This window comes from Martes martes (genome assembly GCF_963455335.1).
Source record: "Martes martes genome assembly, chromosome: 7".
NCBI classification, from domain to species: domain Eukaryota; kingdom Metazoa; phylum Chordata; class Mammalia; order Carnivora; family Mustelidae; genus Martes; species Martes martes.
Genome location: NC_137894.1, coordinates 130,691,168 through 130,707,469, shown reverse-complemented (window position 1 = coordinate 130,707,469; position 16,302 = coordinate 130,691,168). Strand labels below are relative to the sequence as shown.

At 39.7% G+C, this 16,302-nt stretch overlaps 1 protein-coding gene across 4 annotated transcripts in view; it reads left to right on the top strand.

Annotated features, from left to right (window-relative positions):
- The window catches only part of ZNF410 (zinc finger protein 410), a 39,074-nt gene that overhangs the window by 13,977 nt on the left and 8,795 nt on the right, over positions 1-16,302 (top strand). For 2 of the 4 annotated variants that reach the window (XM_080808268.1, XM_080808269.1), the window contains 6 exons: positions 206-341; positions 4,382-4,600; positions 5,773-5,964; positions 10,536-10,686; positions 11,315-11,496; positions 13,973-14,062. In XM_080808268.1, coding sequence (XP_080664394.1) covers positions 206-341; positions 4,382-4,600; positions 5,773-5,964; positions 10,536-10,686; positions 11,315-11,496; positions 13,973-14,062 — 970 coding nt within the window. Of the gene's footprint in view, positions 1-205; positions 342-4,381; positions 4,601-5,772; positions 5,965-10,535; positions 10,687-11,314; positions 11,497-13,972; positions 14,116-16,302 lie in introns of all 4 variants that reach the window. The other 2 variants (XR_013967106.1, XM_080808270.1) reach the window with 2 other exon arrangements.

Here is a 16,302-nt window from a genome sequence, read left to right as displayed (position 1 = left end):
TATAGCTTTTCTTTAGAACAGAGGACTTGATAAAAATAACTTTAAGTGTTATTTTGTAGTTAATCTAGTTTTTCTCTGAATGTGCTTGAAACTAGTAAGCAATAAAGATTTAATTACGCTGTGAACTTGTGGTAAATTCAGAGGTTTAGATTCATTCTAACAACTTGTATTTTTCAATATTGTCTCTTCCTCCCCCACTCCCCAGCTCCTGGTACAGTTTGTTCAGAATACGTCCATCCCATTGGGACAGGGGCTAGTAGAATCAGAAGCTAAAGACATTACTTGCTTGTCCCTCCTTCCAGTGACTGAGGCCCCAGAATGCAGTCGGCTGATGTTACCAGGTAAAAATGAAGAGTACAAGAAATAAGATAAGCAGTTTTTACTGGTGGGATGGGATAAATGACTTTATAACTGACTGGTAGAAACTGTAAAAACTAGGAATTAAGGAGAATAAGCAACCATGGAAGTTACTTAATTACCAATTACTTAATTGGTAATTTAAGCCACAGTAATGGATAGGATCATTCATAGAATGTGAGAGTGAGAAGAAAAGACCAATGTGGAGCTCTGTATTCAGGGTACAGGGTAAAGCAGGAGAGCCTATGAAGGAGGGAAAAAGGAAAGGCTAGAGTAGTGAGAGAAATATTCCTACAGAATGCAGGCATAGAACTAAGGAGAATAGTCAGTGTGTCAGATGCTTCTAAGAGGCCCGTGGGATAGGGACTGTCCCAATGAGGTAGGGCCAACAAAGCCATTGTTGACATTGGCAGGACCTGTTCCATGGAAAGGGAATGGAAAGCCAGGGTGTAGAGGGTTGAGGCGTCAGTGCAAGGTAAGGATAGTTGAGGAAGTAACTATACTTTTTCAAGGCTCTCCTGCTATGGGAAGGAAAAAGAGAAGGACATAAGGTAGATGGCAGAATTCTTTTTTTAAGATCTGAAATTTTTGAGGATGGTTTTATGCTAAGAGGAGAGAGCCAGTTAGAGAAGCTGCAAACAGAAAGAGAGGCTAATTAGTGGGGAGGCTCCAGGAGAGGTAGGAGGAACTAGAATGCTGATCATGAGTTTGTGAGATTAACTTTGGATGGGGAGAAGGTGATCCTATCCCTTGACTGTTACCAAGGAGAACATTATTTTTGGGTGCTGTGAATTCTTTATTTTCTGGAAATTTGAATATTTAAAATTTGGAATATTGATGTTAAATCGGGGGAGGGTCACCACCTATTGGTGACTGGCGACAGCTTATAATAAAGTCTTCTGGGTACTGTCCTCTATTGGAGGTGATTTTGAAGTGACTTTAAAATGTTTTTCAATGTTTAAAGATTCAAGAAGGCAGATACATGCAACCAACCAGTATTGACTTAAGGCTTCCCTGTCTAGTTCCTAGCTTTCACATATCTTCTGTCATTTAACTCCTGTTTTTCTACTGGTATGTTGGAGTTTTTCCAGATCCTTACGGATTTTCAGTATGTGTACATTTCCATGTGTTAATAAATTTCGATCTTCATTGGGCTTAAATTTTTCTCTCCCGATTTTAATTTGTTGAATAAATATTTCAACAATATTGAAGTAAAATGAACAAAATCATTAATCTTCTTTTCTACATTAACTTCAGTTGTAATTTTTAAAAAGATTATTTATTTATTTATTTATTTGACAGAGAGACAGCTAGAGAGGGAACACAAGTTGGGGTGGAGGGAGTAGGAGAGGAAGAAGCAGGCCTCCTGCTGAGCAGGGAGCCCCATGCAGGGCTCAATCCCAGAGTCCTGAGATCATGACCAGCAGCCACCCAATGACTGAGCTACCCAGGCGCCCCTTTAGTTTTAATTTTGATTAAAAATATTTTATTTTAGGGGTGCCTGGGTGGCTCAGAGGGTTAAGCCTCTGTCTTCGCCTCAGGTCATGATCTCAGGGTCCTGAGATTGAGCCTTCATTGGGCTCTCTGCTCAGCGTGGAGACTGCCTCCTCCTCTCTCTCTCTCTCTCTGCCTCTGCCTACTTGTCTGTCAAATAAATAAATAAAATCTCTAAAAAATAAATTTTATTTTATTTTTTAAAAGTTTTTATTTATTTATTTATTCATTTAAGTAATTAAGTGTTGGGCTCACACTCACAACCCCAAGATCAAGAGTCTTGTGCTCTTCTGACCGAGCCAGCCAGGTACCCTGATTAAGAATATTTTATTTTATCTTATTTTATTTCTTTTAAAGATTTTATTTATTTATTTGAGAGAGAGAGCGTGAGCACGAGCGGGGTGAAGGGGAAAGGGACAAGAAGACTCCCCGTTGAGCAGGGAGCCTGATGTGGGCTTGATTCTGGGACTTTGGGACCATGGCCGAAGGCAGGCGCCCAACTGACTTAGCCACCCAAGCATCCCTGAAAATATTCTAGATACGCAATTATCAATAATAATAAATGAAATTATTTTACCAATAATAATAAATGGAATTCACATCCCAGCTCATGAAACATAATATTACAAACACAAATGTATCTGCATATATCTTCCTAACTTTATTCCTCTCCGTCTTAAGTATGTGTGTATCATTCCATGCATGGCGGGTATGTTTCCTTTTTAGTTGGTATTTGTGATAGATATAGAAAAGTATAAGATCCTCTGCTTATACATTTCAAAGAGTTATAAAGGAGATACCCATCACCCCATCAAGAAGTAGAACCTTGCCAGCATCTAAGCCCCCATGGGGTCCCTCCCTGATAAAGACAACCTCTGTTCTTCATAGGTCACCACTACCTTCAATTCTGTGACCAATATTTGTTCCCTAAGTTTCATGACAGAGATCTAAGCAATGCAGTTTAAACTTAGGTGTTTTTAGACCTTGGAATCATACGAATGTATGGTGCTGTACCTTTCTTCTGTTACTGTATAGTTGTGAGATTCATTCTTGTGTGTGTGGCTGTGATTTGTTTGGTTTCATTGCTGTGTAGTGTTCTGTTACATGTCTGTAACCACAGCTTCTTTGTCCATGACACTGTTGATGAATATTTAGTTATATTCATCATAGTAAAAACTATGATTTTTTTACTATGATAAACAGTACTGCTATGAACTTCATTAAAAAAATGTTTGTGTATGATAATATAAAAATAACTAAGGATTTGCCATATAAACCAGTTAGCCATTTTAATAAATGTACTCTTTAACCAGTTCTGTGACATTAAGTACATTCATATTGTACTATTGTATTAGACTTTGAAATGGCAGTACTATCCCTAGGTATCTACGTTCATTCCTATAATCTTTATCTGTTGTCTTACTTAAAAAAAAAGGGGGAAAAAAATCATCTGCCTTTTATAAAGATGACTGAAACCCCTGCAAACATTGGATATGTTAGCTCTGCAGTTCAAGTCCTCATTTTACTGCAGCCAAAATCTTTGGAAATTCATTCCTCCAGGGGCACCTGGGTGGCTTAGTGGGTTAAGGCCTCTACCTTCGGCTCAGGTCATGATCTCAGGGTCCTGAGATCGAGTCCCGCATCGGGCTCTCTGCTCAGCGGGGAGCCTGCTTCCTAATCTCTCTGCCTGCCTCTCTGTCTACTTGTGATCTTTGTCTGTCAAATAAATAAATAAAATCTTAAAAAAAAAATTCATTCCTCCCTTTAGAATAAAGTTTTAGAGAGCAAGTCTTCCGAATTATTTCTTTACATTTCAGTGTAAACTCATAAGTATAATGAAACATTTATGATTCTATAAAATTTCAGTGATTTCTCAGGTTGTGGTTTTTTTCCCCCAGTGACTCAATAGAACTGTCACATACATGCTATAAAAATTAAAGGGAGGGAATCTTTTTCCCAAGACAAATAATTTAAAATTTAGAATCCTATTCTTTTTTTTTTTTTTTAAATATTTTATTTATTTATTTGACAGACAGAAATCACAAGTAGGCAGAGAGGCAGGCACAGAGAAGGGGAGGCAGGCTCCCTGCCAAGCAGAGAGCCTGATGCAGGGCTCGATCCGAGGACCCTGGGATCATGACCTGAGCCGAAGGCGGAGGCTTTAACCCACTGAGCCACCCAGGCGCCCCTAGAATCCTATTCTTGAGTTAGTATTCATTGTATAAATACATTTTTCGAGGGAAAAGTTCTGATTTCTGGCCTTGAAAGGACAAAGGCCAATAATGTCCAAATGTGGATGGTTGGTTGGTTGTTACTGCCAAGTGTCAAACGAGTCTGTCCCTCACATTTTGGCTGACTCCCTTTAAAACCTAAAGTTATCACTCTGTTTTCTTCTGAGGGAAATTTTGTATTTGTAAAGTAAAAATGCTGCTGCTTTTGTAAGGGCTGTTGTAAGGGTGCTGTGTATCAGAATGGTGAGCTCTGTGGATATAGGTGCTACATAAAGCCGTGGTATTTTTCCCTTTGCTAGATGATACTCCAAGTCATACAAACTCCTCCAAGGAGGTCCCTTCCTCAGCTGTGTTGAGAAGCCTTCAGGTGAATGTGGGCCCAGACGGAGAGGAGACGAGGGCTCAGACTGTACAGAAGTCCCCGGAGTTTTTGTCCACTCCAGAGTCTCCTAGCTTGTTGCAAGATCTACAGCCGAGTGATAGCACTTCTTTTATTCTTCTTAACCTAACAAGAGCAGGTACTCTCTATCCTTTTCTGAACTCTGCTCATGCTTGAGGACAAAAACTAGGGGTGGGGCATATCTAACTCAGTCATACTTAAAATGGAAAGAAGCCTTATTATTTTATAATTTTAGAGAATTGGTATAGTCTGGTGATAAGTTGAATGTGTAGAGGGAGAAGGCAGACTTTAGGATGCCTCAGAAGTTTCTCGTTTGGGAAATTAGATTGTGCCATTCAGCAAGATAGTGAGCCCAAGAACAGGGTCGGGGGGAGGATGATTAGGTCCAGTTTCTGCTTGTTGATGTTGGGATTTCAGAGGGACATTAATGAGGAGGTGTCCTTTAGACAGTTAGAAACAGAGTTCTAGAAATGTCTTGTGGGAAATAAGTTGTTTTGGTGCTTATCAGCATTCAGGAAATGCATGAAACAGTGAGCACGGATTCTTTGATTCAGAAGCATAAACAGAAAAGAAGGCAAATCTGGGACCCTGGAAAAAAACATTTAAGAGAGTAGCAGAAGAGTGGGGAGGAGCTGCTAGAGAGGGATAAGGAAGACAGGAGAGTGGAATGGGAGAAGCCAGGAGAGGGAAGATGTCTAAAAGAAGAAAAAGGTCGTAAGTCATGCCACATACCACAGGAGAGGCTAGTGAGGGGAGGACTGGGAAGTGTATGTCTGGTGACCTGAGCAAGAGCAGTTGTTACTGAGATGGTAGAGGTCAAGGCCAGGGTTCTAACCGTGACCGATGATAAAGTGGATACAAAAGTTGGGAGTTACACTTGGCAGGAAACTTGACTGTGAGTGAATAGCTAGAGAAGTACTTGGGATTTTCTCTTCTTTTTAAAAACAAAGGTGGGCGAGACATTTAAAGGCTCTGAGGGGAGGTTGTAAGGTGGCCAGTAGAGAGGAATGGCTTGCAGATGGCCGAGAGAAAATGACTGATAGGGTCAGGATCCTCGCTTGCTTGCCCTGGGGGGACAGCTTTGCCTCTGAAACCAGAGGAGGTAAGAAAGATAAGCCTGTCTGGGAGTGGAAAGTGAGAACCTCATGTAGTAGGAGAACAGAAGCTTGAGGTGAGAGGTGAAAATCTGCAGGAGCGGATTCAGCTGTTCCAGATACGAAGTATCTGAGCCAGGGCCGGTAAAAGGGTAACTTGGTGGGTAACTTTCACATATCCTCTTGTTTCTTCCAGGTCTGGGCTCTTCAGCTGAGCACTTAGTATTTGTACAAGATGAGGCAGAGGATTCAGGGAATGATTTCCTCTCCGGTGAGAGCACGGACAGTAGCATTCCATGGTTCCTCCGGGTTCAGGAGTTGGCTCATGATAGTTTGATTGCTGCTACTCGCGCACAGCTGGCAAAGAATGCAAAAACCAGCAGCAATGGTGAGGCCCCTGCGATGTTTTTCATTTCCGGTATTCTGCATGGAGATTTTGGTAATGCAATGACTGTAATCGAAGTTATTTTATTGGTAAGAGCAGACAGCTAGAATGTGTACATTGTCTTATTTTCTATAAAATAACTTTGCTCTGGCAGATTCACATGCAAAATCAACACCACTAGCATTCCCAGTTGTCAGCTTTGAATTATGTGCAGAGCCCCTTTAAAGGGAAAACATTTTCACAGATCAAGATGTTACCTTGAGTTGTTTTTATTGTACTGTTACCTATACTTAGAGCTTTTATACCATTATAAAATCCAAACAGTATTACCAATTAATAGAAATAAAACTACAAAACCAGTGAAAATAAAGTTAATATTTTATTTTGGCAGACGATGGTGTTTTGCCGAAACTGAATTGCTACTCATAGCAATTTAGCAATTTCAGTAGCTATCTCTGCTTTTTTTTTTTTTTTTTTTTTTGGAACCCTTTCATCATATGACCTTAAATATCCAGTCTGTAGTGCTGTTACTTTTGAGTTCAGCATGCCTATACTAATAACTCTGTCCCACTTTTCTCTGTCTAGTAGTTTTCAGATATAGTCCTTGGATCATCAGCATCATCTGGGAACTTAGAAATACAAATTCGCAGGCCTCATCCTACTGAGTCAGAAACATGTGCTCTTTTAGTAAGCCCTTTCAGTGGTTCCAATACATGTTAAAGCTTTAGGACCACAACTCTAAACCACCCCTGAACCATTGCACAACCTTTGCTTATGTAACATGCCATAATACTTTTTGTTTTAGAGCTGCTTCTATATTTTCTCTTTAATCTGTGACAGTTAAGGTACTACAGCAAGTTATTAAGGTAAGATACACATTATCATTATCACAAACCAAGCTTAAAGTACTGAAATTTTATGTTGGTACATGACTGTTTGCAGTGCATGTGGATGATCTAGAATGTGCTTATGACTATTCTATGATTACGGTACAAGTGAAAATAAAAAATTAGAAACTTTCTCAAGGATCTCTGAGAATATTTCAGAATATTCCAGTTTTAGAAACATTAACCCAAATCTTTTCTACATGGAGAACTCCAGACTTCTTTTTTTTTTTTTTAAGTTTTTATTTAAATTGCAGTTAGTTAACATACAGCTTAATGTTAGTTTCAGGTATACAATATAGTGGTTCAACACCGGGTGCTCATCACAGGTGCACTCCTTAATCCCCGTCACCTGTTTCACCCATCCCCCCCTCCACCCATCCCTCCTCTAGTGACCATCAGTTGTTTTATATTGGTAAGAGTCTATTCTTGGTTTGCCTCTCCGTTTTTTTCCCCCCTTTGCTCTTTTGTTTCTTAAATTCCACCTGTGAGTGAGCTCATATGGTATTTGTCCTTCTCTAACTGACTTATTTCACTTAGCATAATAGTTTCTAGCTCCATCTGTGTCACTGCAAAGAGAACTTCAGACTTCTCTTAGTTTCAGAATAATTAGTTCTTCTTTGACTACCGTAGTGCTCTTTAGAATGGCCAGTTTTACCTTTTTTTTTTTTAAAGATTTTATTTATTTATTTGACAGAGATCACAAGTAGGCAGAGAGGCAGGCAGAGAGAGAGGGAGAAGCAGGCTGCCTGCTGAGCAGAGAGCCTGATGTGGGGCTCGATCCCAGGACCCTGGGATCATGACCTGAGCCGAAGGCAGAGGCTTTAACCCACTGAGCCACCCAGGCGCCCCGAGTTTTACCATTTTGGGGAGGCTGTAAAGTTCAGATTCTCCCTGAGATGCTTTTACTAATCTCTGGATCCTGAAACCATCTACATCTCTTTGCATTAAGGAAGTAGCGCTGCATGTGCCAGGAAGAAGCTGTGCGGGGAGGGAACTTAGGGCTTGGCGTCTGGAGACCTGGGATCCAGACCTGGTCCTCTGCCTAGGAGATTTAACCTTCTTAGCCGCAGTTTTCTCGTGTTCAGAACACAAGAGATTGAGTAGCTTACCTGATGGGGTTCTTTTGGAGATTTAAATGAGAGTCTCTCTGGGAGATGCTTATAACCAGCAAAGCATTGTGTGGGTGTTTATATTACTCAAAATATGTTACCTTACTACCTAACAACTACCTTGTATACTTGAATATAAAATGAGCCCAAATATATGAGAGTCTTCTATTTTGTCAATGAGATGATACCATAAAACCTTTTCAGGGGGCTAACTTAGATATATAAACTGTTAGGCATCCAGATAAAAGTAAACACTGTAAGTTGTTTTTGAAAATTTTATTATTTTGATTCCACACACATTTTGAATCATGAAATACTTTAATATTGCTTTTCACCCACTAACATAATGATTTTATCCAGTATTTAAATGCATCTTTAACATAAATATCTTTGTTGTTACTAAAGCCATTTTGTGAGTCTTGTAGCAGTTTCTCAGAGCACATCTTCACCTCTAAGTTGACTGAAATACAGATAAATTTAAATTTTGTATATGATGCTTTATATAAGGGGTTAGCAAAGGGCCAAATAACCACCTGTTTTGTAAATAAAGTTTGGTTGGAATACAGGCATATCCATTCATTACAAATTGTCTGGCTGCTCTGGTGGCAAAGTTGAGTAGTTGTGACAGAGACCATATGGTCCTTTAAGCCAAAAATACTTAGTATTTGGCCCTTTACAGAGTAAGTTTACTGACCCATACTATATATGATACTCTTGCTGGAAATTTTATCCTGAATGCAAAGACCTCACATAACTGTGGGATCTTTAAAGTGTTTACAGTGTTATACAACACGTGCCATATAAAGTGTTGAATTTCTTTGTCTTTCTCTTTTTGGGGGGATCCAGTTTGTCAGATCTCTAAATATCCAAAACTATCGTTGCTTGATGTCATTTTAAGCTAATCCGTCTTCGGCAAACAGTGCTCTGTGTTTTTTTAAGGAGTAGTTTCATAAGGACTCAAATACAAGGCAATTCACTATTTTCAGAGCAGTTTTTAAATTACATGATTATATCAGTGTTCTCATTGTATCTACAACATCGAATGCACAAAGTCCCAAATGTCAGAGGTTTAAATTTCTATATTAATTTCTATTGATCTTTCATTAGAAATTAATTAGCTGGAGCTCTGGAGTTGGTGGGAAATTTCCTTTATGGTATATACAGTTTTGTACTGTTTAAAATTTACCTATGTGCAGCTGTTTTTCAATTAAATAAAAAACGGTGTGGGACGATATTAAAAAAGAAAAAAAGTTAAAAGTAACTAGCAAAAGGCATCTTAGATTCTACTCTGACCTTGGAGCATTTAGTTTTATGATTAGCACTTGGTGACATGTACAGCAAGGAACATGTAGGGGGCGCCTGGGTGGCTCAGTGGGTTAAAGCCGCTGCCTTCGGCTCAGGTCATGATCCCAGCGTCCTGGGATTGAGCCCCGCATCGGGCTCTCTGCTCAGCAGGGAGCCTGCTTCCTCCCTTCTCTCTCTGCCTGCCTCTCTGCCTACTTGTGATCTGTCTGTCAAATAAATAAATAAAATCTTTAAAAAAAAAAAAAAAAAAAAAAAAAAAAAAAGGAACATGTAGGAGAGGAAGAGAATTAAGATTAATATTCGGGATGGAAACCTTGATCAGCTGTCAGGTTCCAGGAAATATGATGGGTACCACATTTATTGTTCCTGTTCTTGGCTTTTGAGAGGGAAATTTGGAAAAACAAATCTTATTCCTGAGGTATATGTCTTAGAAAGAAGATAAACTCCATTTGTTTGTAGCAAAATTAAGTAGTCATAAATATTTTTCTCTGTTGATGTCCAACTATATCTTTAAGAAAATTAAAGAAAAGGCATACTACCTGTGAATCTGGGATTTATATAAAGCTTTAATTAACTGATTTCACTTAAATTTAAGGGAGGTGCATGCTCTTCTTCCTTCCTTTTGTTCTGTTGAACAAAAAACTTCAGTTGATGTTGTTTCTAGCTTTTTAAAATGTGGTTAGAAATTATAAAATCAGATGAGCTTTTGCATTCTTAAAGAGAAGTGGCACAGGAAATTGGAGGGTTGTTCTTATTCTCTAAAATGGTAGAAATAGCCAGGCTGACCTCAGAAGATAGAAATCTAAGAATGATCATTTAGCAGAGAAGTCACAACCATAAGCTCAGAACTAAGCCAGAATGGCTGCCCCTCCTAGAATAAACACAAGTTTACTAATACCTAGAACGAGAAGCCATCTTTAGCATCCCTCTCCGGGTGTTGACATATATGCTTCCCTGACAATTTGTGTAATGCAGGATAGGTTTAACTCTTCTTTTTTATGTGAAACCATTGTGGACATTTCTTATATTTGCCAGAGAGGCCTGGTCTTGTGAAACGAAGCATGATGGCTTTTGATAATTGTCTGGCGTAAGGGGATGGGAACAAATTGTGCGCTCACTTCCGTTGTTAAGTGGATATAAAGAGAGCGAGGGAAGCTGAAGAGAGTTATCTGCTTCCTGATCAGTAGGAGTAAAATATAGGAGCTTTATTGTTTGAACCAAAGTACCTCAGCAGCTTCCTTCCCTGGATTACAAATATGTGACTCTGTTACAGGAGAAAATGTCCACCTCAGTTCTGGTGATGGGCAGCCCAAAGATTCTGGGCCCCTTCCTCAAGTGGAAAAGAAGCTCAAATGTACAGTTGAAGGCTGTGACCGGACATTTGTGTGGCCCGCTCACTTCAAGTACCATCTCAAAACGCATCGGTGAGTATATCTGAGGTGCCATACTTGGAGCTCAAGAATGTTGATGCTTCTGGAAGAGCTTGTCCCCAAGTGGACAGATTAAAGGAAAGCCAGGGCTCCAGTTCACTCATGATTAAGATGTCTTTTGTTTTTTAATAGAAAGGTTTGCATTGTCTCATTTACCTCATTCCTCATAAATATTTAATAAGACATTTGGCACCTAAGCATCTTAGAACAAGAGTTCTGGAATCTCATTATAAAACATAATTTCTTGGAAAACTTAAAATATATAAGCATGGGTGTCATTCATAAACCTGTGAAATCAGTATTCAAGAAGTAAGGTGTGGGGCACCTGGCTGGCTCAGTTGGTAGAGCATGCAGCTCTTGATCTTGGGGTCGTGAGTTCAAGCCCCACGTTGGGCGTAGAGATTATTATTATTTTTTTTTTCTCGTAGAGATTACTTTAATAAAAGAGGGTGGGGAGTAAGGCCTGGGGCATCTGTGGTTTTAATAAGCTTCAGATGATTCTGGTATATCCAGCTTTGGGATTTACTGTCTGCTTTAAAAGGCAATAGGAGATTTAATTCGTCCTTTCTAGAAAAGAGCATTTTCAGGTATTGTTGCTTATATGATTTCTTTCCTCCCCCAGAAATGACCGCTCTTTCATCTGTCCTGCAGAAGGTTGTGGGAAAAGCTTCTATGTGCTGCAGAGACTCAAGGTGCACATGAGGACCCATAATGGGGAGAAGCCCTTTGTGTGCCCCGAGTCTAGCTGTGGTAAGCAGTTCACTACAGCTGGAAATCTGAAGAACCACTTGCGCATCCATACAGGTGTGTGCAACCCTGCCTTCCTGCAGGCGGTCTACCCTTGGGCTCGGGGTTTGCGTGCCTGTCCTCAGGAAAGGCTCGGAGCTGGGAATAGAAGTGAAGGTTTAGGTTTGTTGCTACAACTCTGAAAATGGAGTTTCTTTTTTTCACATGCTTCATGGCACTTTTCAGTTAATTCAGTAACATTTGTTAACTTTCACCTGCGTGTGAGGAATGGACAGTGTTGATTCCTGCCTGTAGGAGCCTAAAGTGTAGGAAGGGATGTAACCTTCTCTGATAACAAAGATATGGTGAGATATGGACAAAATCAGTATTTCCAAATATCTTCGACAATTACATGGTTGTAATTTTGATCAGTAATATTTATTGAATCGCACAAACCATATAGAGCCTCTTCTAGCCACTAAGTGGGGTAAGGTGATGGAGGAAGTACCAAAGCTGAGACACATCCCTGACTTTAAGGAGCTTGCTTTTTTGATGGAGCCTCACAACATGAGAAGCAGAATGGGAAAGTGACTTGATCTGGGTCAAATAGCATGTTAATATCAAAGGAGCCAAATAAAGATACCCTGACTCTCATTCTAAGAGTTTAAGGGTGACTTATCAAGCCACTTGGCCTAAAATGTACCAAGTTTCTTGTCAGAGCTTAATCACTGAACCAAGACCAGTCTCTTAGGATGTGTAACTGTTCTTCTCCACTTTCTTGCCACTTTCTTTGTCTCTTCTTTCTTCTTGCATTGCTAAAATGACAGCATGTATAATTAAAGGACATTAAAAAGTGAACCCCCCCCCAAAAATAAGTGAAACCCAAGCTGAGGCCCCATTCATTCCAGGTATGTCCCTGTGATACCTGCTAGATGGACATTACCACTGAATATGTTTTAGGGCAGAATAGTTCTTCCCAGCTTTTACTTGAGAGACTGAGCTATACTTAGTTCACCTCAAAATGTCAGAAGTGACCACGGATCTTTATTAGTAGTGACAACAGTAATTAAAGCTACTGATTTTGGTGGCTTACCATGAGGGCTGACTATGTGCCAGACACTATGCTGAAAGTACTTAACTTGTAGTGTCTAAATTCTCAAAATAATCTTTTGAGATTGTATTATGTTAATTTAATTTTTTTTTATTTTAAAGATTGATTTATTTCAGGGGTGCCTGGGTGGCTCAGTGGGTTGAGGCCTCTGACTTCGGCTCAGGTCATGATCGCGAGGTGCTGGGATCGAGCCTCACATTAGGCGCTCTGCTCAGCAGGGAGCCTGCTTCTCCATCTCTCTCTCTCTGCCTGCCTCTCTGCCTACTTGTGATCTCTGTCTGTCAAATGAATGAATAAAATCTTAAAAAGAAAAAGAAAAGATTGATTTATTTCAGAGAGAGGGATAGCACATTCAAACATTGTGGAGGGGCAGAAGGAGAGAAGTGAACTCCCTGCTGAGCAGCATGGGGTGGGGGTGGGGGGCCCTTGGTCCCAGCACCTTGAAATCATGACTTGAACCAAAAGCAAAAGTCGGACACCCAGCCAGCTGAGCCACCCAGGTGCCCCAGAATTCCTCCCTTTTCTGAATACTTAGCACGTTTTTGTACAGGAATTTATACTAAAGTTATTTATGAATACATTTATCTCTCACACTAGTCTGTGACCTTTGGATAGGAACTACGTCGCTGATTTTTTTTCACTTTTTATTTTGAAATAATTAGTCTCATGAGAATTTGCAAAAATAGTACAAAAAGTTACGTGCCTTACCCAGCTTCTCCAAAAAGGGACATCTTCTGTAGCCACAATACAATATCAAAACCAGAAAGTTAATAGTACTATCAGTTAGTCTACAGGCTTTATTTAGTTTTTACCATGCATCTTTGATTTTTAAAATAATAATGTAATATTATAGACAATAAAAATTACAGAGAAACACAAAGAAGAAAGGAAATCATCCATAATGCCACTATCAGGATGTAATTACTTTAGCATATTGTTACAGATTTTTCTTTGTACCTCTGACTGAGTTTCTGTTTTTGTTTGTTTGCTTTAGACGGTGGGACTATGTAAAACCTATTTTATAACCTTTAGAAATCTGTACTTTTTAGTGGATTTAGAAACTGAATCATAGAAAGAATTAATATAAGGTAAAAATCTGACAGCATATGTGGTGTTAATCTTGATACCCTCAAAAGGGATGGAATCACTGAGCAGGGTAGGTCAGTGTAGCTCGGGTCAGTGCTTGAGCCAGGAAGGAGGAGGAAGTATGATGCTCAGAGGTAGCCACTCTAGAGAGGAGGGCAGGGCTGTCTGGCCGGCTGTTGGCTGGGAGACCACTGAGAGGCGACACCTGCTGGATAGAGAGCCCCGCTGAAATGACACAGGCCAAATTCAAGAAATCTGAGCAAGTCATTGGAAACTGGATAAGGTTAATGGGAAAAGAGAGTAATAGATTGTCAGTTCATCAGAAGACTGACTGTTTATCTCATTTTCCATCTCTAGGAGAGAAGCCTTTCCTGTGTGAAGCCCAAGGATGTGGCCGTTCCTTTGCTGAGTATTCTAGCCTGAGAAAACATTTGGTGGTTCACTCAGGTACTAGAACCCGTGCCAGTCACAGATTTCAGGGAAGGTGGAGAACCATAAGGGTAAAAAGATGGTGGTGGGGGTGGGGGAGGTGTAAAGAACCCTAGAAAGAAACAAGCTGTTCAACATAAAGTTTGCTGCTCATGACAGAATCAGAAATCAAAGCTATTGATAATTGCATGGAAAGGGTTGTGTAATCAAGGGGGAAAGACCTAATTGCTTTATTCTCTCAGCTAAGTCGTTGACTGAATTGCTTTCGAATCCAGAGCTTTTCTGAGGAGATGAGCAAATTTGCACTGTGTTGGGTGCTTTATAAGGTACATCAGATATGGGCTACGGAAGTTATTCAAAGCAGAGTTTGCTGAGGCAGAAGTGAACTCAAGAGTGGAGAGGGATTCTAGAATCAAGTAATTGTTCAAATGGTTGGCCATAGGAAGTATTGGAAAGCCAAAACAGGAAGAATGGAGAAAAGGAACGGGAAGTTATTTATGATGAGGACAGCAAAGCAATTCAGTGGGAGTGAGGGAGTTAGAGAGGTATAAGCAAGCAGAGATAGGAATTTCAGAGTTGAGCTCTTACCTGCTGACAAGTTCTAAGCAGAAGATGACAAACTGATAACCTGTGGGTTAGATGGGGACTTCAGGTACGTTTTGGTTGGTTTGTAGAGTGTTTTTATTTTATCTTACTTAATTTTATTATATAGGGTACCTGGGTGACTCTGGGTTAAGCCTCTGCCTTCAGCTCGGGTCATGATCTCAGGGTCCTGGGATCGAGTCCCGCTTCAGGCTCCCTGCTCAGCAGGTAGACTGCTTCCCCCTCTCCCTCTGCTCCTCCCCCTGCTTGTGCTATCTCTCCTTCTCTCACTCTCTGTCAAATAAATAAATTCTTTAAAAAAAATTTATTATATAAAATTATGTCAAACATACATAAGAGTAGAGAAAATAAAGACATTTTCTTACATAACAATACTGTTATCATACCTTTTAGAATTAACAATTCCTTAATTTTATCTCATACCCAGTCCATGTTTAGTTTTTTTTGCAATTGTCTCAAAAATGGCCTTTTTTTTTTTTTTAAGATTTTATTTATTTATTTGACAGAGACACAGTGAGAGAGGGAACAAAAGCAGGGGGAATGGGAGAAGGAGAAGCAGGCTTCCCACTGAGCAGGGAGCCCAGTGCGAGGCTCAATTCCAGGACCCCAGGATCATGACCCAAGCCGAAGACAGATGCTTAATGACTGAGCCACCCAGGCACCCCTCAAAAATGTCTTTTACAGTGGGTTTATTTAAATCAGGATCCAATAAGTTTTAATTATTATACTTGGTTAAATTATTACACTTAATAAGTCTTTAATCTAAATCTGTTTATACTCACTTTTTTTTTCTTGCCATAGACTTACTGCACCACAGAGTTAGTTGGGTTTTACGGAATGTCTCACATTCTGGATTGGTTGGTTTGCTTCATTTTATGTTATTTAACTTGTTCCCCTAGATTTCCTATAGGAGAAAGCCCTAAAAGCTTCAAAGGTTCAAAGACTGGGCAAGGATGTTTTATAAATGGTTGTATTTGTTTCATTTTGTATCATCATATCAGGAGGCACACAGTGCTTGGTTGTCAGAATTTATCATGAGTTCAGATGGTAACACCTTGATCTTCACATTGTAGAGTTCCCTAGCACGTTTTGCCGTATCTATGAGTGATGCCTGAATTAGTTATTTCATTAGGATTGTAAAATGGTGGTTTTCTAATTCTATCATTCTGTTCACATCAGCTGGAATTCTTCTGTATACAATAGGTCTCTTCTCTATCCAGCAGGGCTCTTTGGTAATTTGCACAGGAAAGGCAGAAAAAAAATGTGTGATCCTTTTCTTTTCATTTCTTTTAATTATGAGTTTTCAAAATAAGAAATCAGAGCTCTTGTTTATTCTGGTAAATTCATGGGTTTCTATGTAGTCATTGCATATCAGTCCATTGTAGTTCTCTTTTAACAGCTTTTTTGGTGTATAATGCATACACCTTAAAATTCACCTATTGTAAACATACAGATCAGTGATAGAGAATATATAGAATTGTACAGTCATCACCACAGTCCAGTTTTCAAACACTTCTGTCACACCAGGATGTTCCTTTGTGCCCTCTGGTTGTCAGTTCCTGCTCCCACCCCCAGATCCAGGCAACCACTGGTGAGCTTTCTGTCTCTATAGATTTTCCTTTTCTGGAAATGTTCTGGCCATTTCACTTACTCTG